The 10,593-nt window shown below is 41.7% G+C and overlaps 1 protein-coding gene across 2 annotated transcripts in view; it reads left to right on the forward strand.

Moving 5' to 3' along the window:
• Window positions 1-10,593, forward strand: part of LOC120523122 — a 34,169-nt gene that overhangs the window by 18,982 nt on the left and 4,594 nt on the right. Inside the window, exons 8-9 of one of the 2 annotated variants that reach the window (XM_039744114.1) lie at window positions 3,687-3,755; window positions 4,192-4,428. In XM_039744114.1, coding sequence (XP_039600048.1) covers window positions 3,687-3,755; window positions 4,192-4,428 — 306 coding nt within the window. The remainder of the gene's footprint in view (window positions 1-3,686; window positions 3,756-4,191; window positions 4,429-10,593) is intronic. The other variant, XM_039744115.1, reaches the window with a different exon arrangement.

Consider the following 10,593-nt stretch of genomic DNA (forward strand, 5'->3'; position numbering starts at 1 on the left):
CATGGCAGCCCACCTGGAGTTTGCCAAAAGGCACCTGAAGGACTCACAGACCATGAGAAACAAAATTCTCTGGTCTGATGAGACAAAGATTGGACTCTTTGGTGTGAATGCCAGGCGTCCTGTTTGGAGGAAACCAGTCACCGCTCATCACCAGGCCAATACCATCCCTACAGTGAAGCATGGTGGTGGCAGCATCATGCTGTGGGGATGTTTTCAGCGGCAGGAACTGGGAGACTAGTCAGGATAAAGGGAAAGATGACTGCAGCAATGTACAGAGACATCCTTTATGAAAACCTGCTCCAGAGCGCTCTTGACTTCAGACTGGGGCGACAGTTCATCTTTCAGCAGGACAACGACCATAAGCACACAGTTAAGATATCAAAGGAGTGGCTTCAGGACAACTCTATGAATGTCCTTGAGCGGCCCAGCCAGATCCCAGACTTGAATCCAATTGAACATCTCTGGAGAGATCTTAAAATGGCTGTGCACCGACGCTTCCCATCCAACCTGATGGAGCTTGAGAGGTGCTGCAAAGAGGAATGGGTGAAACTGGGCAAGGATAGGTGTGCCAAACTTGTGGCATCATATTCAAAAAGACTTGAGGCTGTAATTGCTGCCAAAGGTGCATCGACAAAGTATTGAGCAAAGGCTGTGAATACTTGCGTACATGTGATTTCTCAGTTTTTATTTTTAATAAATTTGCAAAACCTCAAGTAAACTTTTTTCACGTTGTCATTATGGGGTGTTGTGTGTAGAATTTTGATGAAAAAAATGAATTTAATCCATTTTGGAATAAGGCTGTAACATAACAAAATGTGGAAAAAGTGATGCGCTGTGAATACTTTCCAGATGCACTGTATAAAGGGTGAATCAAAATTATGTTAACACTAATGGATTATTTTTATCTCGACCACACCTTTCCAGGTCGATGGATTGCCATCCACACTCCCCTGATTTGACACCCTATGATTTCTGGTTATGGGGTATGGTGAAGTTTGTGATATTAGTGACCTGAAGGACAGAATACGGACTGTGGTATCATCTATTACCCACAAAATGTGTGGTACTGTTGCTCATTAGTTTTTGTGTGTTGAACATGATGGCGAACAGGTTGAGACATTCCTGTAAATCATCTTGCACATATGACGTTGTGGACTTGAACCCGGACACAGGCAGACGGACATCATAAGTTCACCACATACCCTTTATTTACAACTATTTACAAGTCACTTTATGTGCACCACAAACCCCAGTGCCTCTTGCACCGTTCCCCCAATGTCCAGGCCTCACAATGCCTCTCTCTCTCCTGGCCGCCTCCAGTCCTCTCTCCAGCTCCGTCTCTCTTCCACCCGACTTCCGCCATCGACTGAAGGGAGGCGGCCCCTTAAATAGGAACCTGGATGGGCTCCAGCTGCTTCCCGGCACTCCTCCGCAGACATGCCCCAGTGTGGCGGAAGTGCCGGCTGCGCACCTGGAAGCCATCCAGGTGTCCCCTGTCGTCTTCCCCCCAGCACTTCCTGGTGTGGCAGAAGTGCTGGGCTCCAGGGATATCCAGGCACCGGGGTGCCGCCTGGCGGTGGCCACGGGTCCCTACAGGGCTGGGCTTCCAAGCCCTTTACCCAAGGCCCCCAACATAACCAGGGCAGACACCCCCTCGCGGTCTGGAGGAGGCACAAGCCCTCCTCCGGTCCTCCTGGGCGTCCCGGCCTGGCTCCAGCCCCGGCCGGATACCGCAAGGTATGTTTAATGAATAATTTGTTTTTGCCATTCAAATGTTAACAGAATTTTGACTCACTATATATTATATAGTTTTACTGTCAAATAATGCAGAGAGTATGCGACATGTGTTTCGCCCTTATTTGGGCTAATCAGGCATACACACTCCACTGCATCCCCTCGTGGGGATTGAACCTCGGACGTCAGCGTCGGAGGCGAAGCCCGTTTACGCTGTGCCACGGCGTGTGGTTCGTTTATTTGACAGCCTGGAGATTGGAGTAATTACATTCATAGCATTCGTAGTCTGAAACACGATCTGATTGCATGGGTGGTTACCTACCAGGTAACGCATGTGGTTGGTCTGCAAGTCGGCAAACGTCCACCACACCCTCTCAGTTGCGAGAAGAAGATCATAGAATATCATATAGTTTTACTGTCAAATAATGCAAAGAGTATGCGACACGTGTTTCGCCCTTATTTGGGCTCATCAGGCATACACACTGCATACCCTTGTGGGGCGACTTGCAGACCAACCACATGCGTTACCTGGTAGGTAACCACCCATGCAATCAGATCGTGTTTCAGACTACAAATGCTATGAATGTTATCACTCCGATCTCCAGGCTGTCAAATAAATGAGCCATATATATATATATATATATATATATATATATATATATATATATATATATATATATATATATATATATATATATATATATATATATATATATATATATATATATATATATATATATATAAAATACACACACACATACACTACCAGTTTTAGAACATCTGATTTTTTTCCAGTTTCTCTTCAACTTTAATCAGTAGATATGCGATGAATGACCTGAAGGGGTAAGCAGAGTGCCAGAGGTTTAAATTTAAGGTTTAGGTTAGGAAAAACTGAAAAAATATCATTCTTCAGGGAATAACTAAAAGTTTATAACCTACAAATGTTCTGCAGAAATTAAAGTAAATTAAGCCTTGCAAGTTGAAGGAAACAATTTGCACAGGTGTCCCAACTTCTGTTGATTACTTAAAAACCCTCTGTTCATCTTAAAGCAGAGTTGGAATCAACTGTGTTCATTGCATTTCAACTGATGAAATTTAAAGAAAAACTGTGCTGTTCTAAAACTTTTCACCAATAGTATATAAATGAAAAAAACATGTAAAAGTATAAAAAGCATGTAAAAGGGCTATATCCACACTGAAAAGTAAAGAACGTTCATGCCACGTTTCGGCTGTATAACCGCAATCGGATGTTCAGCTGAAAACAGCCTGGAATGATGAAAGGAGAAAAGGTGAGAGTAGGTGTGAAAAACATTCATCAGAGAAGTCAAAGGGGGAAATTAGAGGGTTAGTGGGTCATTAAGACCTGGAGAAGGTTTCGCTTCTTCTGATTTTCTTTAAAAAGTGTCTCTGAAAATACACAGAGAGATCACTGTGTGTTGAAGAGGTGTGAAGTGTCCTACAATCTTGGGTTGCTGTGTTATTGACTGGGTGATCATTATAGTGTTGAGGGCCCAGTAGCTAAAGGATCCAATGCTTTCCTGGTCTGTTGTGCCACCAGACACCTTTCAGCATCCTGATGATTGTGTTGCAACATCTAGCTGCTTGTATTACCAACCACAGGAGTTTAAACTGGTGTTTCTGTCCCACAAGTGTATCCCTAAACTGGACCAATTAAAGCAGGATTTTGCTCTGGTTTCAGAATAGGCTTTGTTATCCATATGTTCTGTTTTCTGTTTAAGAAACAAAGTCTGAAGTATAAAACACACAATGTTCTCTCCTTGTTACTGTCCGTGTGCTGTAATTTAATTGGAGTAAGCTATTATTCCAGATGGGGAATATGGACTGGCCCAAAATCCCACCCCATAAGTATTCCTACTCTATCTCCGCACATTTCACGCCTTCTTTGTTGCCTGATGCCCGTTTTCTCTCTCATTCCCTTTATTTGATTATAGCAGAGGTGCAGAGACTGACCCTCCGGATGGAGTATGGCGAAGATGTTGAATTAGACCAATGGGAGAGTGGTATGTTACCTAAACCACAACTTTTTTGGTTTTCCTGTGTTTGCAAACTTGTTGATTTCGGCTACCAGTCTGGCCAACAGACGATGCTCACTTCACTCACACATTAAAAGGGCTGCAATGTTATTTTTGTGCTTGAAGCTCTCTGCCATGTTTTCACTTTGTCTCACATTATTAAAAGTATGTACTTAACAGTAGCACCTAGGTATCTTGGACATAAAAATCTAGTGTGCATCTTAAGCCTCAGGACTTTAGATGCACAAAATGTGTAATGGTCATGTTTTGTTTTTCATAAAGTGAATCTACTGCCAACAATGGGGGACCAATTAAAGCCTGTGGTTCAGAAGTGTCCTTAGCAAATTTAGCCTCCAGTCCTGTGCTCACTTAGTGGTGAGAGTTCAGTTCTGTAATGGGCCCTGCACTCTTGCTTTCTCCTTAGAACTCATTGCCAACATCCTCAGTCAGCTCAAATTGCAGGTGGGTCCAGAAGCGAAGCTGAATGCATGTGAGCTGGGCTTGGCTTTGGGCCTGTCAAGAGCAGTGGTCCGAGAGTGCATTCTGGAGCTGGACAGCATTGGAGACCTGATGCAGCTTGCGGCCGTTGTACATTGCTTCTGGGAGAAAACTCAAGACCAGACGCGGCTCTTACAAAAGGTCGCTGCCTGCAATACAAAAAGTAAGTGAGCTGTTGAAAGAGAAAACATGAGCTTTAGAGCTCTGCTTGGGGCTGAATGTTAAACATGAGGTCATCTCTTAGCTGCGTCCGTTACAGTTACTTATTAATGAGTTGCAAGCACCATTTGTACTATTTAACTTGGACCTTAGATGCCCACCGATTTTCCGTCTCTAAATCAAGATATAAGATTTTGGGATTGTGTCGTTTGGCAGGATGTTTCAGGAAGTATTACATGTTGCCATGACAATTTATGGGAACTGAACTCATTCCCTTTTTTTTTTTTTCTTTTTGGTGCAAATACAATTTTATTTCTATTTTCATACAAGTTCAAATCTAGCCATGTAGGCTCCTCTTATATTAGCTTGATTGGGGGCAGAAGTAACCGTCCGCCCACTCCGAGGTGTGATTAATCCAGCCGCATTTGAACGTGAGTGCACGATCAGTCAAGCACCACGATCAACCCCGGGTCGGCACCGTCACGCACCCACCTGTACCCTTTCTACGTCTGCAGACTCTCGGGACTTATTTATTTAAAATCTGCACAACGTCACAGACCATTAATGACAATTTCTCCCTACCGCTGAGCTGCTGGAGGTGTAGCTGGGTGGCATTTCTTTACTGTGTTCTTTACTGGAGAGCTGACAAGGTGTTTGCTGGATGCTGTTTTTCCTCTGTCAGCTCAACTGTAGGAGAAGCAGCATAAGAAGTGACCATCCATTACCTGTCCATCTCAACTGTGTGGCGACTTGTACAGGACATTGAAACGTGTAGAAACACATTGTTAGACTTCATGAATTTTCTGGTAATTTTCACTTATAGACTTCATAATCCTAGTGATTTGGTGGTAGCGATTGATCACTCATTAGCAATTTTTTTTCTTTGGAGCAACTCTTTCAAATGATTCACACAAATCGATTTAGTGGAGCACAACTAGAGTGCCTGCACTGGGCTGGCGCTCTGCCTGGGGTTTGTTTCCTGCCTTGCGCCCTGTGTTGGCTGGGATTGGCTCCAGCAGACCCCCGTGACCTTGTAGTTAGGATATGATGGGTTGGATAATGCATGGATGGACAACTAGAGTGCTTAAGTGCGCATGTGTCCTGTGTAACGTAATCGGCGTCTTCAGTTTCGCTTGACTCCCGAGTCTCTTAGGATTATTTTGAGTTCAAACTATTATCAGTATTGGTGAACAAAAACCTTGTAAGTGACGATTCTGTCATTTACAATACAGAAACAACACATTTATATTAGACTGTATTGATTCCTTTGCTTTGTACAATTTATTGGAATTGAATATATAGACAATATGTCCCTTTGTACATTCAACAAATTAGTCACACAAAAGTAAACCATATAAAATTATGTAATTTCAAAAATTATTTTCTTGAAATTGTAATATATTTCATATTGTAGTTTTGTGGTCCCGAACCCAGATAAATGGGTAGGGTAGGCATCAGAAAAGGCATCCTGCCATAAAAATCGTGATGAAACCTCTAGTGGAGAAGGCAAAAAAATAGCCATGCCATATAAAATTGGGAATAGCTACAGAAAAAAAGATTTGCTTTCAATTTTAGTTTAGTGCACACATTTTTATAGCTCATCGACTGTACTGCGCATGGATCAATATCGGATTCTTTTCAGTTTAAACAGAATCATTGTGCCAGAATCCATCTTATGTTTCTCATTCATTTAGTTTGTGAACGGAATCGATACCCACAGATAAATCACCCAATTGTTGTTCACTTTTGATTCGGTAACATAACATCTTCTTTTTATTATGCTTCTGAAACGTGTTGTCAGGCGTTATGTACGGACACAATACAATGTCATATGAATAAGCCATATGCACACTCTCTTCCGGATTCTGTGTCAGCCAGCTGCTGTACTTTGGCGCTAATATCAAGATGGACTAGCTATGCCGTTTTTCACCCAATCACTTCAAGACGTGCCCAGACTTACAGTAAACAATTCTTACAAGGTACAGCAAATTCAGCTGCAATCTCAGCTTTTTTTGGGGTATTTTTCATTCTCTCATGGTGCATAAAACGTGAAGAAACAGATGGAGATTCTCTACTGTTTGCGAGGCCCGAAACCCATACTTCCCTCATTTCCTTGACACTGCATTGCATGCATTGTACTGGTGGCAGAGTGCCCAGTGGTCATCAGCTCTCGCATACACACAGCCCATTCCTATGATTTTTTTGATTTTGTCGGGGTATGTCACAGGCTGTTAGGTTTGTGGAGGATGCTCCCCTGAGGGGGAACACGCACGAGTATTAAAATTTTAAACAATTTTTGACATCAGATAAAGAAATGTCCAATAAATAAATAATTAAATTATCTACGATTGTAAAATTGGCATTATTCAATTATTTAAAAACTGACTATTAAAAACCCGTAAAAAGCCATAGAATTAAACAAACGCAATAGGAGGACCAATAAGGGTCAAACCCATCCATTATCCAACCCGCTATATCCTAACTACAGGGTCACGGAGGTCTGCTAGAGCCAATCCCAGCCAACACAGGGCACCAGGCAGGAAACAAACCCTGGGCAGGGCGCCAGCCCACCACAGGGCACACACACACACACCCACACCCACACACCATGCGCACACTAGGGGCAATTTAGGATCGCCAATACACCTAACCTGCATGTCTTTGGACTGTGGGAGGAAACCCACGCAGACACGGGGAGAACATGCAAACTCCACGCAGGGAGGACCCCGGAAGAGAACCCAGGTCTCCTTACTGTGAGGCAGCAGTGCTACCCACTGTGCCACCGTGCCGCCAGACAAACAGTCCTTAAAATAAATATTAATAAATATACTATGTAATACAATCCATATACCTAACTAAAGCCTCATAACTGGATCATTCATAGGGTACAAAACCTGCTGTTCACTATTTAACATCAGGGCTATTATATTAAAATTTGAAATTAGGGATTAAATATAACAAATTAACATTAGGCATATAAAATAGGGTTTAAAATATACCTTAATAATGTCCCTATCCACTGACTTAACATCAGGGACCGTATTCACTAACTTTAAAGTTTAGTGTTTGTGCAACGGGAAGACAGTCTATAAAACTTTTGATAGGATTTGACTCAAATAATGGAGCCAAGTCTACCAAACATTCCAAAGCTTGTTGTGCAATCAGCCGGGCAAAATCAGGTTTTTTATTATCTAAGAAACTAGTACTAAGTAAGACACCAGGTCCAGTAAGTGTTTCCTCAAAAAGATCATCCAATTTCTTTCTTTCTTAAATTTTAAATCCATCAAAATAGAGGTAATAAAAATGCTAAGCATTGCTATTCACGTTACTGTATCGATTCTTTTGAACTACCCCATTCTTTTGGTTCATTTAACTCGTTTGAAACCTGGGTCCCCCTCCGATTGCATCACAAATACATAATCTAATAATTGATATAATATTTTGTATACAGTAGACCCCCCGCGAAGTCGCGGTTCAGAGGTTGCGGATTTTCCTTAACAGCCTAACTAGTAATTGTTAGCGGAAACCATAAATATCCTCCACAATTTTTATGGCTTTTTTCGTGGCAATACTGTACTGTAGAGAGAAGAGGAAGCAGCTGTAGAGAAATCCGCGACTTGGGATGGTGAAAGTAGCCAACAGAATTTGAAACTGCAAGTCCCAGCAGTCCCTGCAGTGGCTCCGATTAGTCTTCTGCAGAGGGTGCTGGGGCTGTTGAGGTCAAAGGATGTGAGCGCGGCCTCGAGGCCGATGACCAAAAGCAAAAAAAACAAACAAAAAAAAAAAGGTTTTGTAATTTGTGTTTCAAGTTCCTGTCTGTCTGCCTTCTGTTGGGTTACCTGTACTTGTTCATTTTGTCCTGGATCGTTTCGTGCATCTGGATTGTCTGCTGTCTGCCTGTGTACATGAGGACTGTAAGTGGATTCATGGCCATCCTGCATCCTTCACCATTTCAGGAACTACCGGTAGGACTATTTTTACATTGCCATTCAACATGCGGATCTCTGAACTATCTATTTTCATCATTACATTTCATCCATTGCCGTTTTTCATGAACTTTTTCATGATTTACTGCGTGTGTTTTATTTGTGCTTTGTTGCATTTAATGTGTAATCTCTGTAAGGGGAACAGGGGTGGTATCGTTTTCTTATTTCATTAGTTTTCATTACATTCTTTATTTGCTGTTTGATTACCGGTTTGCTTTGTTTTTATCTGTTTGTGAGTGCGTCCCTGGAATCTCTACCATAAAAATAAATAAATCACCGTCTTCTCGATTGTGGCTTTACTTAAAAGCCTGTCCTTTTTGGCTGATTGCTTTGTTTCTCTCTCCTCCCCCAGACATTCTCTGCTCCTGTTGGGGGTTGTGCTCCCCTATGATGTTTGACTATTGTTTAATCGATAACTTACTGCATACTGAGCTCCTTTTACTTCTGAAAGAGACATGATTGTTTGAAGTGTTTGAATAAAGTTTCTGTCTCTACAATCTCCTGTGTTTCTGTGCAATTGTGTGACCCAAGCTGCACTAAGACTAGCCTGCAAGCACCAGCGCTTACCTCTGTATGCTTCTGTGCTGCCAGTTCAAACGCAGTTGGCTCAGTGATTTACATCCATGGTGTCAGTTGCACTTTGCACATATTTTTCCAGTAGTTTTTAAAATAGTTTTTACAGTTCATTAGCAGTGTGTAAAATTATCAGTGTTGCAGTAATTGTGATGCTCTTTGCATGAAAAAAAATGTGTTCCATTAATATTTCACTTTTTCTTTGTTAATTGTGACGTTTACTTAAAGTGTAGCAAAAAAGTATTTGGTGTCCAGGGATGCATTAACCCCCAAGTATGTGGCAGTTTAAGGGTTAAAGCCCCAAGATGCCACCAAAACGAGCTGCACCGTCTAAGGCCTCTGGCAATGAAAACGCACTTGCATGAATTACAGTACATATAGTGGTAACATCAGTATTTCACATCCTAGCACTGCAGGAGACATAGCAGTACAGTATACAGGTTTACCTTTACATTCTTTATTTTTAGGTAATGTATTAAGCTGAGTCTGAAATTAAATTAAAGTGTTTTAGGGGCATATTTAGGGTTTAACACTATGAAAATTGGCATTTTTTAACCACACAGGTGCTCTAGGAACATAACCCCGTACGAATGTAATTTTGGGGGTGTACTGTACATAAGTATACATTTAACATGATGACGATAGTCTAGATGTACACGATAGTGCTGATGTGAAATCTCAGCTAGCTCAGTCACTTCCCTTGTCCATACTGCAGATTTTTGTTTGGCGGCAAGAATGTCTGAGAAAAAGAAGTTTAAGTTTCAGTATACAGATACAGTAGCTCAACCACTGAACACTGTTGTGTACCTTTAGTCAAACTTTCAGTAAGTACAACAAGACACTTAGTTTTCATACATTTCCCTCTGATGTGGAAACCCAACCTAAATGGCTCATCGATATCCAGAGAGAGAGCTTTATGGTTAGTCCACAATACCCACGGTTTTAGCTGGCTTTTTACAAAAGAGGATTTTCCGAAGATAGGGCCGTGACAGTTGAAGAATAGAGTGGTTCCTGCTTTGTTTGTGTGGAACAATTTCTCTGTTCCACTTTCAAGACCAGGGGTTTGGGAGAGGAGAAAGCAACTGATGGTGGATGACACACCGTGTGAGGAATAGGATGATGATAAGATTCTCAAAGACCAAGACTACGCTTCAGCTCAGTATCCAGCAGTTCTCAACCTAGCGCTTGATGAAAACACGTCTTTCAGAGAAGACATCCTCCAGCTGAGGAAATAAATTGAGACTCTTACAATGAAGTAGCAGTTTGCCATTCACGGTTTTGCTGGCTTGGGCAGAGATATTTGCTTTTTTACAGTGGAAAATGTCTAGCAGACTCATGCGGTTATGTATTGTAGCGCAGTGGATGGATTCTCTGCTCTTTACGTGGCTCACTTTTCTTAAAAGGATTGCTTGCTGCACTAGTTGGAAAAAGCATGTGCGACTGTACAGAGTTGCTGTTTATATAGTTAATGTAGTCCTGCTTCATTCCTGGCTGATATAACATGTCCAGCACCAGCAGTAACAAGCTTACATACATATTCACCTGCCCCTGAATAAAGTTTAATGACTAATTATTGAAATTTTCTCTCTTTTTTTTTTTTAAATAAGTTA

Source organism: Polypterus senegalus, chromosome 2, assembly GCF_016835505.1.
Source record: "Polypterus senegalus isolate Bchr_013 chromosome 2, ASM1683550v1, whole genome shotgun sequence".
Classification (NCBI taxonomy): domain Eukaryota; kingdom Metazoa; phylum Chordata; class Cladistia; order Polypteriformes; family Polypteridae; genus Polypterus; species Polypterus senegalus.